A 16,283-nucleotide genomic window follows, 5' to 3' on the forward strand; every position below is an offset into this window, starting at 1 on the left:
AGTTTTTATTTCTTTCTTAAAAAGGAAAACAAATATAAGAAAATTAGAACTTAAAAAATTCCCTCTATCAGTCAAATGGAGTTCTTCGTCCTTCCGGTGGAAAATTCTCGGAAACGATTGAACTTCTGATAATCAAATCCGGTTCATGCGAGTTATGTAACATTTATCGGTAATATATCTTCCCACTCTACTGCAGTAATTCGAGTTCAATTTAGGATAGAATTGCTTTACAAATAAATTTGAGTTATCTTCTACTTCAGTCTTGTATTGTATCTTACAAGTTCATGGGTCAATTCAAGATCTCCCTTTTCATGTTTCCGAATCAATTTTCTTTTACTTGAGAGAACCAAAACTTAGCAGGATTCGCGTTTTCTTAATTTAATTTGTTTCGATTCAGCTCCGTTTGCTTCTTGTCGCTTCCAATTTCCCGACCAATGGGTGATAGATTTGTCCTAGCATAGAAAAAAATAAGATTAATTGATGTCTCAGATGTAAGATCCATTACAGTAAAATTCAGTTGTAACATCCAATTCGTGTGTTTGAATTCAATTCTCTGTTTTTTATTCTATCCTGCAGATCATTCGTTAAGATGGTGATATTGAGTTGTTTCATGGAGTCTACATGTTGAATTTGTGGCTACGAGAACATTTAGTATACGTTTGCCACCAGCAGAACCTAGTGGCTAAGTTTAGGAGTCAGAAAGCAATGAAATTGTTAAGATTTGCTGGTCTTGTTTTCATTTTTATCACAACCTTCCAGTTTGTGAACATACGTTATTATGGTGGTGATATATTCTCTTTATCTTCTCAAGATAAGTTTCCAGTATCAATTGATGTAAGCACAGAACCCGTAAGCACGTTGTCCGGTCCTGAAAGATTGAATTCTAGTAGTTCAAGATCCGTTGAGGTAGATGAAGAGGAAAGCACCGGTTTAAAAGAAGACCATGTGATTGGCTTTGATAAGAATGACACAGTTCAAGGCCATGATAGTTTCGTAGAGGATGTCAAAGATAAGGAAACTCTTGATTTGCTTCCAGGAACCAAGAGCAGCTCAAACGAGAGTTACGAGAAAATAGTAGAAGATGCTGATATTGCTTTTGAAAATATTAGGAAAATGGAGATTCTGGAGAGTAAGTCTGATCCTTCTGTTGATAATCTTTCCTCAGAGGTGAAAAAGTTTATGAATGTTTCAAATTCTGGGGTGGTTTCTATCACTGAGATGATGAATTTACTGCATCAAAGCCGCACTTCTCATGTCTCACTGGTATGTGTTTTTAGTCTCTGATTAGACAACCAATGCTCTTGTTTATACTAGTACACCTTTGTAGCTTATTATTTGTGTATTCTTGTATTTTTTCTGCAGAAAGTAAAACGGTCTTCCACAATTGATCATGAGCTGTTATATGCAAGAACTCAAATTGAGAACCCACCGCTGATAGAGAACGACCCTTTACTGCATACTCCTCTGTATTGGAATCTCTCCATGTTCAAAAGGTTTATAATGGCTCTACGCATTTCGATTGCTTTCTCCTATATCTAGGCATAGCTTTGGTTCTGCTCTTCCAACTGAGAATGTTATCACTAATTACAGAATCCTACTAGATATAGATAGACCATGATCACAAGAAACGCACTTTTTACTTATTTTAAACTTTACTTCAGTAGAGATGCTACAGTATTCCTTATGTGGCTCAGCTTTTTTTGTCTAATTGTTTCTTTGGATCTTTAATCTCTGTTTAGTATTTTCAGTTGTGAAGATTTTTATACTCCTCTGTTATGATGATTTCTGTCTTTGGTCATATTGGTATGAGTTTTGTCTAGCTGAGTCATGTCTCTTTTTCTATATTTTTTCACATTGCAGGAGCTATGAGCTAATGGAGAAAAAGCTCAAGGTATATGTCTACAGGGAAGGCAAAAGACCTGTACTGCATAAGCCGGTGCTGAAAGGAATATATGCTTCTGAAGGATGGTTTATGAAACAACTCAAGTCCAGCAGAACATTTGTCACAAAAGACCCTCGTAAAGCTCACCTATTTTATCTTCCTTTCAGCTCCAAAATGTTGGAAGAAACTCTGTATGTCCCAGGTTCTCACAGCGATAAGAATCTCATTCAGTTTTTGAAGAACTACCTGGACATGATTTCTTCCAAATATAGTTTCTGGAATAAAACTGGAGGATCAGATCATTTTCTGGTTGCTTGCCACGACTGGGTAAAAATTCTACTTTATCTACTATGTCACTGTTTTGTGATCTCGATGAAACCCATTTGATCCACTTTCTCTTTGTTTGTTAACCATGCTTTCAGGCTCCTTCCGAGACGAGGCAGTACATGGCCAAGTGCATCAGAGCATTATGCAATTCTGATGTTTCAGAAGGTTTTGTGTTCGGTAAAGATGTAGCTCTTCCTGAGACGACTATTCTTGTTCCTAGGAGACCGCTTAGGGCTCTCGGAGGCAAACCTGTTTCACAAAGGCAAATACTTGCCTTCTTTGCAGGCGGAATGCACGGTTACCTTAGACCTCTCCTATTGCAAAACTGGGGAGGAAACAGAGATCCAGACATGAAAATATTCAGTGAGATACCCAAATCTAAAGGGAAAAAGAGTTACATGGAGTACATGAAGAGCAGCAAGTATTGCATCTGCCCAAAAGGGCACGAAGTCAATAGCCCTCGGGTCGTGGAGGCATTGTTCTATGAGTGTGTCCCGGTTATCATATCCGATAACTTTGTACCTCCCTTCTTCGAAGTTCTGAATTGGGAGTCTTTTGCGGTATTTGTCTTGGAGAAAGATATTCCTGATTTGAAGAACATATTAGTGTCCATAACTGAGGAAAGGTATAGAGAGATGCAGATGAGAGTCAAGATGGTGCAGAAGCATTTCCTTTGGCATTCTAAACCTGAGAGATTCGATATATTTCATATGATACTTCACTCCATTTGGTACAATAGAGTTTTTCAAATTTAAAACCACAGAGTAGGTTTGTGACTGTAGAACAAGTAACTAACAGAGATTCATTCGTTAATATAGCAAAAAAGCAGGTTGCAAAACTCGCAATTGATATCTAGTTGCAGGTTATACACTATAAACCACTTAACCACCAAATCTTACACAGACGCCAATCACTTTACATTTTTCAGATTCCTTAGATATACTTGAGAGCTTTGATCTTCTTCAGATTATCTCCAACAATGTCTATACTTAAATTACAGCACTTGAACTTCAACAACGTTTTTTTCGTGTTCCCACAACAAGAAACACGTCCGAGTCAATATTGTTATGCTCCACTTCTGTGAATTAACCTTTTCAAAAGATTTTCATCGTAAATGGCAAACAAGCATATAATCATCAACTTCATGTTGCCGGTAGAAAGGGATCGATCATTAGGACCCAAAATAGCGAAATGAGCTTAAAGAATCTTCGATTTTTATTCATCTTTCTAAAAAGAACGCATACAATAATTGACTTGTGGATAGTCGACGACAAAAATTTGTCGGACACAATATAAAGATGGCATACTTTTCAATGGCTTAAAAAGATACGTATGACTATGCAGTTACTTTGGTTGGTCTGCATGGTTTTTTTTAATATCGAAAATGGAATATCTTTTTGTGTATATTGTGTCCTACGTTAAAGCCAGAACCCTATTTTGGACCAGATAGGTATTGCTTGTAACCATCATCTTGCACAAATTATTTCTAAAGAGGACCACATAATCGTAAATATATACATCCAAATTCATGATCACCAAGATGCTCAAATCCTCTTTAACTAATGGTGAAAAACAAGGCAACTCTTCAAACGTAAGGTGCTGTTAAAATTGATTAATAATTTTGGGCCTGAAGGCGGAAAGGTAAGCAGAAAGAACCTCAAAAATAAACTCGTCTCAATGCATGGCTTTCTTTCGTTAGCATTCTGTATATATGCAGGGCTCATACTTGAGGTCTCATTCTATCATTCCAATTCTGAGGCCACACTGATTTAATCTAGTTTTAACATAGTATATAGTTACTTTTAAATTCAGTTGTCAACTTTTGAATAATTGAATATCAGTGTCAACTTTACGACATATGTTTGTTTAAGAAAGTTCTCATTCTATTTAATATTTAATGTACTAGGTGATCACCCGCGCTACGCCGCGGTTTTTTCGGATTTTTTCGTATTGTTTAATTTAAATATAATTTTTATTTATCTAATTATTTACTCATGCAATAAACAATTATTTTTAGTTTCAAAAATATTTTTTCTAACAACATTCTCAACAATGCATCATACACATAATTCATAAATAACGTTTGTATTAAACCAACTTAACAGAGGGTAGTTTTGGATTCTAGAAACCTAAGAATTTGATGATGGAGCTCCTTACGTAATCTTCACTCTCAGTGATTTATTGTATAAATATCAATTTAAGAGAATATAAATATCAATTTAAGAGAATAACTTACTCAAATCATTAAGTAATCCAAGACTATTATATACTCGTATTTTGAGTTTGGATTACAAAAAAAAATCTTTGAGTATGAGAAAACTATTAAAATTGTTTTATTGAAAAATTATGTAATATTAAAATAAACTTAGTAATACTATAATTAAATATGTAAAATTAAATAATAAATATATCATTAACTTATAAATTAGAAGTTGAAGAACTTACATTAATTACTTAGTAGACACATGGCAAATGCTAAAGTGATGATGTGTTAATCATTTGGTGAGAGTTGGCCAACTTTCATATATATGATTAGTAATGTTTATTTACTAAAATTTTCTGTCTTGGAACACAATTTTCCTGTTTTCGTATTTAGTTGTAGTCTTTTTTTTGTCGTTTAGTTATAGTTTATTACATTCGAAGATAGTTAATTATATTCACATATATAGAATTAAAATCTAATGATACGCAAATTCGAAAAAATTATTGTTCCCGAGGAAATAAAACACGTGGAAGTACAATCCAACTTTAATAGAAGAAGCAAAAAAAAACGATTATCAGCAAAATCTTGTAGAATTTGATTGGAAATACAATAACACACAATCAAAAGAAAGTATTGATGTGGGTATATACAACTGTCAACATATTTTCGTGTATTCGTTCTCTTAGATTCCAGTTTGATGAATTCAAAATCTCCTATAATGTGTTATTGAACAAGTTATCCAAACCACAGATGGTGACACCGACATCACCAACCAAGCTCTGAAATCAGTTAGGGAAAAAGGTAAAAGAGACTGAAAAACCATCTCCCATATTACGACCCTAATTTATCTGTTAGACATATTATTAAATCACTAGTATATTTTCTCTATCAATGGTTGCTACACTACTTAATCTTGGTCGCTAGAAAAATTGGCGTGTATAAACATGTAAATGGTCAATTATTTGAGACATAGCTTTTCATGTTTCTGAAGATTTTGTTTTTTCCTTTGGTCTCGTTCGTGTGAAGAGACATATTCGCTTTCCTCTCCTTCGCTCTAGTTCTTCCATCTCATGTCACAGCTTTTTCAAGTCTTACTGGTTTTGTATTTTCTTTTGTCGACTAGTCAGTCAGTAATATTATACTTTTTACTACGAATAGACATACTTAAATATAATACCTTATAATATGGTGGCAGGGTGTAATAATTGAATCACGTGAGCCCTTGGTTGGTCACGGTTCGGAAACGTGTTACGCGGTTCGTGAATCGTAGTCAAAAAGGGGTCCAAGCTGTCGAGAACACGAACAGTATAGGCTATACTGTATAGCTTAGCTAGACAGCTGGATTATTTTGTTCCGTACGACTTATTTTTGTTCTTCTTCAACATTTGTCGACTTCTTCACTCTCTCTCTTTATACTTGTACTATAATAGTATTTTAATTCGGAATTAATTGTGGCATTTATTAAAATCCATTCAATATTTTGGGCTGTTGATATCTGATTCCAGCTCATAAACTATTAGTGGGTGGGATCGGAGAAGGAACCAACAAAAAAAAAAAGTTGACGCCGACAAATAGAAAATCTAGAGAAAAATTTGTGCGAGTTTGGAGGTCCTAGAGGAGGAAGATATAAAGAATTGTGCGTAAGGGACAAATATATACAAGTGGTTATTCCGTGTTAAGACGATTTCAATTGATAAGCAATACTTTCTTTCTTTTTTTTGTCATAGAAGAATCATATCATATATCAAAACTTCGTAACACATCCACACACACATCAAAAAAGAGAGATTGAGTGCATCTGTTATCTGTATTGGCTAAGATATTTAAGAATTAAGTGAAGCCCTTATTATAGCCAATAAGCCATATAACATTCGTGCATGGTATATAAGATATCGCGCATATTAATTGATTCATAGTACATACAACTTTGTTAAGAATTTTCTATTGATTTGATAAGCTACAGTGCGTATTCAGCCTTTATCCGTTCTTATGAGTTTCTTACTACATTCTGAAAAAGTAAACAGTTCTGCAAATATAGAAAAGATGAACTTCAAATCTTTTTTAGAAAGCTAAAAAAAAAAAAAAACTAAACTTGAAAAGTCCGAGTTATCACTATTTGAGATTGTCGACATTATTGATGATGTAGTAATGGAACAACTTTATAAATATGAAAGCTTTTTGAGAACCCTACCACCGAAGGAAATATAGAAAAGAAAACGACTTCTTCATAATATAATTATAATTTTTCAATAGATACATTTCAATGATAGTATATATTTTGCATGATAATCTCACCTTGGATGATTAATAGTTATTAATCATCATCTGTCCTGACGGACAAAAGTATGTAAAAAAAAAAACATGTCGCGAGTATATGCAATTATTTTTATAAAATTATTATATACATTAATTTCAGTTTGCATAGTCATTAAAATGAGACAACAAAGGAAACTAGGTACATTAGAATAAGTTTACATAGTACTATTAAAAAAAAAAATAACTCTACTAGTTGACTTTAGATTGTTCGTGTTATCATAAATGTAGGTTTTAGGGGTAATGTTAATGAAGTTTTTAAAATTTATTAATGAAGATTTAAGAAAATTGTACATGTCCTCTATTTTAGGGTTTCTTGGAACGAATTGAGCGGTTAAAGAAGGCGTGATTTAATGCATATAAAGTACGTACTTGATACTTGGTAGCTAGAAGTTAGTACGCCCTGCTCCTAGGGTTGCCGACTTGACCAATTCATTTATGTTTCTTGTAAAATACATTTTGGAGTAATAACCAAGATATTTAAAACAAATTCTTTCTACTTATGAGTTCAATAAAAATCCAACAGAACTGGTGACTATATGTACTCTACCGTAGATTCCAGTCCTTGCACACGTTACAATGTCTTACACAAATGAATGCAGAAATAAATATCTATACGAGCTTGTATAAGTCGTCACATCAAAAAAATAAGAAGAAGCAAAAGATTAGAAAAACATCATCTCGTGTTTCGCGTTAGAAAATGAAAAACGAAAAGATACTTTAAAATTGTAGTTAACATTATACACACCAACCTCGTAGATAATCTATATAACCTATGGGCCCTCTGGTCTGTTTCCACCACGTATACCGTATACGAGAGTATGTATATAATGTAATGTTAAAATCTTAAATTGATTTCATAAATCATAGAGAGAGAGAGAGAGAGAGAGAGAGAGTTTGGAAACATTCCAAAACCAGAACTCGATATTATTTCACCAAAGAATGATAGAAACAAGAACTATCTTTTTATAAAACTCTTTACACCCCAAAAGAAAATGTCTCACTCGTTTTGCCTTATAATATTTCTTTCAACAACAACCCAAATCTACAAAAAATCCCAATAAAAAAAAACTTCAGTCTGTTTGACATTTTGTCGAACACTTGGACGGCATCACAAAAAGCTCTAAACTTTCTGACTACCAATGGCGGATTCGTCTTCCGACAAGGAGAAGAAGGAAAATAATAAGCAGCCCGTGTATCGTGGAGTCCGTATGAGGAGCTGGGGAAAATGGGTATCGGAGATTCGCGAACCGAGGAAGAAATCGAGAATCTGGCTCGGGACTTTTCCGACGGCGGAGATGGCTATGCGTGCTCACGACGTGGCGGCTATGAGTATCAAAGGAACTTCAGCCATTCTCAATTTCCCTGAGCTCTCTAAACTTCTTCCCCGACCCGTTTCGCTCAGCCCTCGTGACGTCAGAGCTGCGGCGACCAAAGCTGCTCTCATGGACTTCGATACGACGGCGTTTCGTTCGGATACTGAGACTAGCGAAACGACGACGTCGAATAAAATGTCAGAGAGTAGTGAGAGTAACGAAACGGTGTCGTTCTCATCGTCGTCTTGGTCCTCTGTTACGAGCATTGAGGAAAGTACAGTCTCCGACGATCTTGACGAGATCGTAAAGTTACCGAGTCTAGGAACGAGCCTAAACGAGTCGAACGAGTTCGTGATATTTGACTCGTTGGAGGATTTGGTGTACATGCCTCGGTGGTTAAGCGGTACGGAAGAAGAAGTTTTTACGTATAATAACAATGATTCTTCGTTGAATTACTCATCAGTTTTCGAATCTTGGAAACATTTTCCCTGAGAAAAGAAAGAAGCCATATTTTCTCTCTCTTTTTCGCCATTTTTGGTTTTAAGTTTTTTGATGGGATTCTCTCTGTTTTTGCTATGCGTGAGATATCTCTCTTTGTGGAATAGATAACTTTTCTGTTGAAAATCTCCTAAGTCTGTGAAATGAACGACGATGGAAATGTAAGTGTGTATATTAGCCCGAAATAATGACTGTATACATTCTTTTTTGCAAGATCATTAGAAAAAAATAAATAGGAAATGTGGTTTGTATTAGAGTATAGAATTGATTAAGATCGGTTTAGATCATCAATATCGGTTTAATGTCTGTGAACCAGAACCCTCTCATTGTATAAGAGGCTTCAATGTAATATTTCCTAAGCAAGATAATGAGAATGATCGTTTGTTTTTTTTGCCCCCTAACAAACTTTTTTTTATTCCGTTAATTGTCTAACAGTTTGTGTTGACGCAATGCCCCAAAATATGTAGCATAGTTTGTACTAATGTTATTGCTAAGTCACTCACTATCCAGGTTCAGATTCAGTTAAGTATGCATGTGTGAATTGTTGGAAAACTAATATATAGGACCGGAATGTGGTCTCCCAGCTTATTTTGATTTTTGACAAATACCCATTTCACAACAATTCAAACTTTCACATTTAACAAATTTCAAACAAGTACTTGATTATTGATGCATCATTTAAATTTTAAAGCTTCTACAGAGATAATATACTATGCTCATAGTTAAATACAACTAGAAAATATCTAATGTGTACTACAACAAGGAATTAAATAATTTTTGAATGCTAATCTTAATCAAATACTAGTAGAAGACATATATTTCTCGATTAATCAAATATCTTGCTACTCCAAAGAAATCAGAGCACTTGACAGAGTAATTCATTAACTCTGTCCAGTAAGCCTCTTTTACTCGAGGGATTGTGATTCTATGGCAACACTTATTAACAACCTTGTTTATTACAACACTTTATTTACCTTGTTTTGCAATCCATTTGCAACAATTTATATGGAAAGTTTTTGTCCGTTCATCTTATCTATAACAAAGGTAGCTAATCAGTATGTAATAATTGCCAATCTGTCTAGTTATTCTTTAATCCATGCCTTTGATCTCTAAACTATTTTATTAAGAGAGAGAGATTTGATAAATAAATTGGTGTCGTATGGTTTAGAGAAATAACTGTATCATGTAAGCTGATCACGCTGACAGTGAATTTATAAAGGAAAGAGACGTTTTACGTTTTGTTTTAATCGTTCCATGAAATTGCGAAGGGCAAGGTCCACGTATATATTTATTTGCTTTGTGGAAGGCATAATTCTGCTTTTAAGTTGTCTCCATGGAAAGAAAAAAAAATATTCACTTTGAAAAAACAAAAAGAAAAAGAAGATATGGACAGAAGTGAAGACATATTTTGATTGGTTCAATTATCGCTCTCTAGTCTCATTGTTCTATTCCCAACTACACATATCAATACTATTTGTTTCATTTCCTGTCCTCTAAAAAGAAAGCAAGGACGAATCATTGGCCGATGATAGTACTGATCAAGATATGAGTAGGACCTTAAATCCACCGTTTAAGTAGACTAAACATTTTAAGTGTGCGTCTAAGATTTTAACGGATCCACATATATAAATCTGTTGGATCCAATTACATTTGTTATTTTGATCATTCACAGTGATTTATCTTACTATTAGTCGGATCGTAGCTACTGTATGCTAACAATTGGCATACATAAAAAAAAAAAAAAAAAAGGCATTGATGCAAATGAAGAGGGAATCTCTTAGAAACCCGGTGGTAAACAGTAGTTTGTTCTTTAATTTCAAAATTAGTACTCAAATACATGTGTTTAGCAGATCATTTAACATGTCAAATTTGAAACTAGAAAATCTTTAATTTGTAATGGACCATTCTCTTGTAGTATATTAAATCTTAAATGCACCGTCCAAAAAAAACACAACACAAACCCTTAAATGCATGCAAGTCATGTCTATTGACAAATGGGAGAGTATATGTGAAAGTTTAAAAAGAAGAAGAAGCTTACTTACAAGTCTACATCAAAATTCACAAGTGGTGAAATCAAGAGCTGGGATACACGCATCATATTTAAGTTTAGAATCCATATAATTCACAAGTGGGTTTTCTTATTGGGTTATGATCAGATTAGTCGCATAAAATCTCTTCGCATGAATTATTGCGTTTAACTTTCCAGCAACACTTTTTAGTGAAATCCTATTCACTTTATGTTTCTATAATTCTATTCACTGACAGCGAAATCCTAACAAGACTGGCTCCATGTGTATTTAGTGAGTTTTTCCATATTTCAACTGTTGTGTGTCGGTGTTATTTTTGTTTTGTTTTATGCTATCATAGCTTGGTGAATTCTTATTTTCAAGACGTTGTTATGTCGCATTACGATTAGTGTCTTCAAGTATCAGAAGAGTTTGAAATAATCCAGTTTTTTCTCAAAGTTGAAATGATACCTATATATTCATGGTATATAATATATTGTGAAAAAAAGAAAATATTTTGAAGCAAATGAATGCGATGTTCCTTCGACTAGAATCCCTCCTAGCAGCCAGAAGACAATGTGTTCTCTGCTTCGGTTGGCTCAGTTTGTAATAAAAGACCCACCGATGGGCTTGGGCTTGGGCTTATTGGATCACGGCATAAGTATAATTTATGTTTGCAATACTAAGTACTAACCACTTCATTGATTTTAGTTCATAACATGCTCCATCACGCATCTACCTTTTGATGATATGGCTTCTGCACAGCAACTTGAAAATTATTATATTACTATACCTAACGGGCTTTACCGCCCCATATCCACATGCGTTCTTTAGATCGGAGCACAAACCCAAATTATATTATAGTAACATGATCATACTGCTTATGGATATCAATCTATGGCGTATATATGCCCACATGGACCATGGTGAAAAAAGAAATATCGAAAGCAAAGATCAGCAGATTGAGCCGTAGTCCAAAATCCTTCACCTAATTTGTAGAAATTATTATATCGAAGATAAAAAGTTTCGCATCCTTTTTGAGAAAGAATTTAATCTAATAGTATTACACATAGGAAACAGTTTCTTGGTATCAGATTAAAAAGTTGGAAAGATTTCTTAGCGTGAAATAATTCGTATATTGTATACCACATCTCATAAAATGCTGTTAATAAGTTTCATCTTAATTGCAAAAATAAATAATACTATTAGATTAAATTGGTGGTCGGAAATCCCTTTGTTGTCTTGTAGTCGGTGAACAGATTGATGGACTCTGTTTTCTTCTAGTTTTGGAGATTTCTATTTTTGTTTCCGTAAAACCGTTAGGATTTGGGATCGATGGTTTTGCTTCTGGGATGGTCTTACTCTTTCCTATAATACATGATCATTCGAAATACGAGAGTTGACCAACGGAAACAAATAGTACAAAATGAATCAGTTCATATAATATCTTCAATAATATCCCTAAGGCGCACCAGTTGAACTATTAATTGAATTTTGCAGTCTTAGGAATGATAATTAAAGAACTTCCAGCAAAGATGCAACTTCCTACGACATTCACCTAACACCAAATTTAAAAATATGTAGAATTTTAACCTGTCTGTTTCCATTCATGAGTATCATAGTAGTAGTACTATAAATTATAAAATAAAGAAAGAGAAACCCTAGCTGATAAAGTTAGTGCTGTAGAAATAACTTTTTACTGTTTTAGTTTCATATACCGACAAATTTGTTAAAACTAATAAAAACAATTATGCCCACTAATATTGTTGGACAATACTAATATGTGGAAATGAGTGTGTTTAACTCTGTACAACAAACTAGTTACGTTATTTCATGATTTTCATAAAAACACGAAATTTTTATTTCAGAGTTTTCGTCCTCGACCTTATGAATACATCATAAATTCAAACTGTACTGTATAAGTTTGTTAAAGAGCTGTATCTTCTGTTTCCTCTAATGAATCTCTCTTAATATATAGATAGGTCTTTGAGTATCGATCATGTAACACAAAATGCATATATATTCGTTTGGTCAAACTATAAATTATACCTAACAGATGGTATTGTTTTCTTATGAAAACGTGTTAACCATAGAGTAATCAAGAATAAAACAAACACATTCAATATATCTTTTCCTTGTCAAAACACACTTAAATTTTGAAACTCGGCGTTTGTAGTTAGTGTTTTTTGGGGTTAATCTAGATTAATCTCTTAAATGTGAGATTGATATGCTGATTTTTGGAGAAAATGCGATATAATTACTTTAAATATTAAATATGGAGCTTGCTTTGTGGGGAAACCCTGATTTTGTCCGCCACAAGTGACCAAAAAAAATAAAATAATGTTTTTTGAATTTTAATACATTGTAGGAATCAATTGGGGCATGAAGGGACATTAAGCAATTTAAAAAGGGCGTTGAATACACAGAACGAGTTCTCTAAATTGCATCTCATCTCATCCAGACATCCACCATGACGCTTTAGTGATGGCATTTTAGGGTTTAGTGGTTCATCGATAATTTTTGTATTTCAGATGTTTTCTAGTTTTCCAATCATTAAAGGTAGCATTGGACCAAAAGATATAAAAAACGATAATTAAGAGTTGAAATTTGAAAATCCTGAAATTCCATTAAACTAAGAAAAGATGCTTTCCCTTTCTTTATTATCTTCGTACATTGACTAAACATATTCGATATAGTGACTGTGACTCATGTGTTCTATCACATTGCATCAGCAATATAATTATATAAACATTTAAACTTGACAACGAATATCTGTCAATCTATGTGCTGGATTAGTTCGATTAATTGACATTGTTTCAAAAAAGCGCACAAAGTGTAATAAGTACACGATAAATTTAATACATATTTTTTGTGCCAAATTAGTAAGTCGAATACCTATTGGTACTTGTATATATCTTTCGCTGACATCTGCGAACTGAAATTGAAAATCTGAATATATATATTTTTTGTGCACAAAAAATCTGTTTATTCATTTTTAAAAAAAATGCTAGACACTAGTTGACTATATCACTACAAATAATGAAAAATAAACAGTAAAACCGCTTAAGGTGCTGAGTTGACATATCATATATGAACATGTTTTCACTTAGAAATAAAAAAAAAAGAAATGGAATTCACCGGCATTTTAATGAAGAAGGGAAATAACCAATAATGATTGAAGGAAGTGATTATTCTTAAGACTAGAGACACATATCAGATGAGACAAACAAATGTGGCAAACATATGGACCCAAATCGCAGTTTTATATTACAAGGAATCTCTTGTTAATTAGCTAGTTGTCCACGGAGTTTTGTACTATATAATTCATAATTCGAATATGGAAAACTAATATGATATGAAGATTTAGATACTTTTCATTTTCCCTTTTGAACTTCTTTCCATTTTCCCAATTGGGTATATGGACTAGGAAGAAGAATAATAGAAGGCCATGTACTCAAACCAATAACATATATGTATATACAAAAGGGTAGAATTACATAGCGACCAAGATAAATAAACGTTATTCTCTTCTTTTCTTTTTGAGGTAAAAAAAAAATGTATATACATTAATAATAGAGAAATATTCCGACATACTTATGAACAATCATGAAAATACCTTGGATAATATATATAAACCATTTCTTGTTGTAATATTCATATTAAAAATCTAAATAGTACTATTAGAGATATTCCACATTTTTTGCAAGGATATGCGTACTTGATAAGTATATGAATTTTAATTAGAAAAGTACAATTTCATTAAATAAACAATATGGTAAAATTTTAGTTTTGAAAAGGTTAATAGTATTTTAGATATTTAGTAAATAATTGAAATGTATTAGTCAAAACATTTGAGTTTTCTAAATGGACGATGATTTGAATAATTGTCTAATACTAATGTAAAGATAGAGAAAGTATCTTATGCAAAAATTTATAAACATTAAAAAAATATTTGTATGAGAAACTTCTTGTCGAGGACCATTATGAAAAAAAAATGTAGTAACTAGTTATTATATAAAAGAATAATAGGCTTAATCGCATATTATTTAAAATAAAATTTCAGTTGACGCAAAAAAATAATAGAAAAATATATTAAAATTAATAAAAAAAGTTCTCTCTATATTCTTTAAAACATATAGAATAATTTAAAAGAAAATTAGTTGTAAATAAATTCTCTAAAAAAACTAATTGAGAAAATAAATATATGTCAGTATTTCTATATATTGACGGTTATCAAAATGTAAGACATTTTACTGTCATACAAATAGACAGACATATATGCATGACATGTTTCATACAAACATTCTATGATTGTATTTATGTTTTTATATGTAAACGTTACGTGTAGAACAACGTTTAAGATAATGGTCATATCAATCAACCTTTAAATAGATGAATCAAAGGTGCTTCCTTTGTTTGAACTTCTAAATCCACACAAAAATACAAGAAAAGTCAAATAATGTGGTCTTTATCATATTTGTTTGCTCCGAAAATATAGTGTCACTTGAACAAAACTCTTGACAAACTGGCCTATACTGGTTTTTTTTCTTAACCAATTTATCCGTTAATTTTCAATGCCGTATTGGGTTCACTTCGAAGCATTTCCTGTCAGTCATTATAATCCACCAATAATGTCAGTTTCTCTCTCTCGCCCAAAAACGAACGATCGAGGTGAATATAAATGAAACATGTACATTAATTAATATATTTATATCAAAGTTTTTTCCGGCTTTGAAGCTTGAAAATACTCCATATATTATATACTTCTTTGTGCTAATTTGTCGACGCTTTGGCCATTTTCATCTATCATCGAGGATTCACAATTTTTGGTGCGTATCGTTTACATGATCGAAGAAATAGATATCTGTAGGATATTATGACAATGTAAATTAAATATAGTTTTTCTTTAGTCTGTTGATTATCTTTATGCTTAGTTTAAGAAATAGTGTAAACGCTTAATATACTCACTTTGCATGACCCATATAAACAGTGTAAACGCTAAAATATAACTCTTCATCACCCATATTGATTTACCTTAAAATCACATTCACCATTGCGTCTGATGGAAGTAATATTTAAGTATAGAATACACCCATATATATGTATATTTATTCATAATATTATATCAATATATATTCATATATACGCGTTGACAAAACAGAAATTCATTCTAACACGTACGTTTATTTAACTTTGATAATGCTAGAGTATTATTGACAGGTATACCGTGTACATGGAATTAATGTTTTTACTCGCTGCTAATAAAATGTATCTTACCACCAATTTAAGCGAACGTATATCGTATTATTTTAACAATAGTTTCAGCAGCTGCAGGTTTCCAACGACTAATCTTTTAAATTTTGGAATAGCGATCATATTCATCATATATCGTTAATAATCATGAACCAAATATGATTTGGTCGCCAAAATCTATAATATCATCGTTAGAACTTGTCGCTATTTTTAAACCTATCATTAACTTAACATAAGACAAACAAGACTTGGTTCTTGGTTACAACCACTAGTGATTGTAAAACGAATTATCTTAACTATGAAAGAGGTATCCTACAAATTAAAACCGCATCAAAACTTACCGTCAAACTTCTTTTAAATAATTATCGTCATTTACGCGTATCTAAAAAATGAATATATTATATCAACTTGAATAAGAATCCATCATTTGTAACAAGATCCCTTAAGCGAGACCCTATAAATACATCACATGCGTAGCACCAAAC

At 32.6% G+C, this 16,283-nt stretch overlaps 2 protein-coding genes and 1 non-coding gene across 6 annotated transcripts; all 3 read left to right on the forward strand.

Annotated features, from left to right (window-relative positions):
* Window positions 1-29: 29 nt before the first annotated feature.
* Window positions 30-3,081, forward strand: AT4G32790 (Exostosin family protein). Of its 3 annotated transcripts, none has more exons than NM_119432.4 (5): window positions 30-169; window positions 577-1,263; window positions 1,363-1,493; window positions 1,861-2,209; window positions 2,305-3,081. In NM_119432.4, exons 2-5 carry the CDS (start codon window positions 622-624, stop codon window positions 2,962-2,964), a joined length of 1,782 nt encoding a protein of 593 aa, NP_195005.1. In that variant the 5' UTR covers window positions 30-169; window positions 577-621; the 3' UTR covers window positions 2,965-3,081. The 3 variants fall into 3 exon arrangements, with proteins under 3 accessions (NP_195005.1, NP_001328746.1, NP_001328745.1); NM_001342175.1 differs by lacking the exon at window positions 30-169 and adding an exon at window positions 174-491; NM_001342176.1 differs by lacking the exon at window positions 30-169 and having other exon boundaries at window positions 461-1,263; window positions 2,305-3,071.
* Window positions 3,082-3,760: 679 nt separating this feature from the next.
* AT4G03335 lies at window positions 3,761-5,903 on the forward strand. Of its 2 annotated transcripts, NR_144040.1 has the most exons (3): window positions 3,761-3,850; window positions 5,163-5,213; window positions 5,608-5,875. It is a non-coding gene; the product is annotated as an uncharacterized misc_RNA (transcript). The 2 variants fall into 2 exon arrangements; NR_144041.1 differs by lacking the exon at window positions 3,761-3,850 and having other exon boundaries at window positions 4,834-5,213; window positions 5,608-5,903.
* Window positions 5,904-7,544: 1,641 nt separating this feature from the next.
* AT4G32800 (Integrase-type DNA-binding superfamily protein) lies at window positions 7,545-8,935 on the forward strand. The gene has a single exon (NM_119433.3). The coding sequence runs from the start codon at window positions 7,868-7,870 to the stop codon at window positions 8,531-8,533; it is 666 nt and encodes a 221-aa protein (NP_195006.1). The 5' UTR covers window positions 7,545-7,867; the 3' UTR covers window positions 8,534-8,935.
* The last annotated feature ends 7,348 nt before the right edge of the window (window positions 8,936-16,283 follow it).

Source organism: Arabidopsis thaliana, chromosome 4 (genome assembly GCF_000001735.4).
Source record: "Arabidopsis thaliana chromosome 4, partial sequence".
Taxonomy (NCBI): Eukaryota; Viridiplantae; Streptophyta; class Magnoliopsida; order Brassicales; family Brassicaceae; genus Arabidopsis; species Arabidopsis thaliana.

Excerpts from the sequence above, each read along its gene's own strand:
- AT4G32790 (NM_119432.4), top strand. The coding sequence starts at position 622 with ATGTTGAATTTGTGGCTACGAGAACATTTAGTATACGTTTGCCACCAG. Across the intron at positions 1,494-1,860 it reads AATCTCTCCATGTTCAAAAG|GAGCTATGAGCTAATGGAGA; the intron begins GTTTATAATGGC and ends TTCACATTGCAG. Across the intron at positions 2,210-2,304 it reads TGGTTGCTTGCCACGACTGG|GCTCCTTCCGAGACGAGGCA; the intron begins GTAAAAATTCTA and ends CCATGCTTTCAG.
- AT4G32800 (NM_119433.3), top strand. The coding sequence starts at position 7,868 with ATGGCGGATTCGTCTTCCGACAAGGAGAAGAAGGAAAATAATAAGCAG.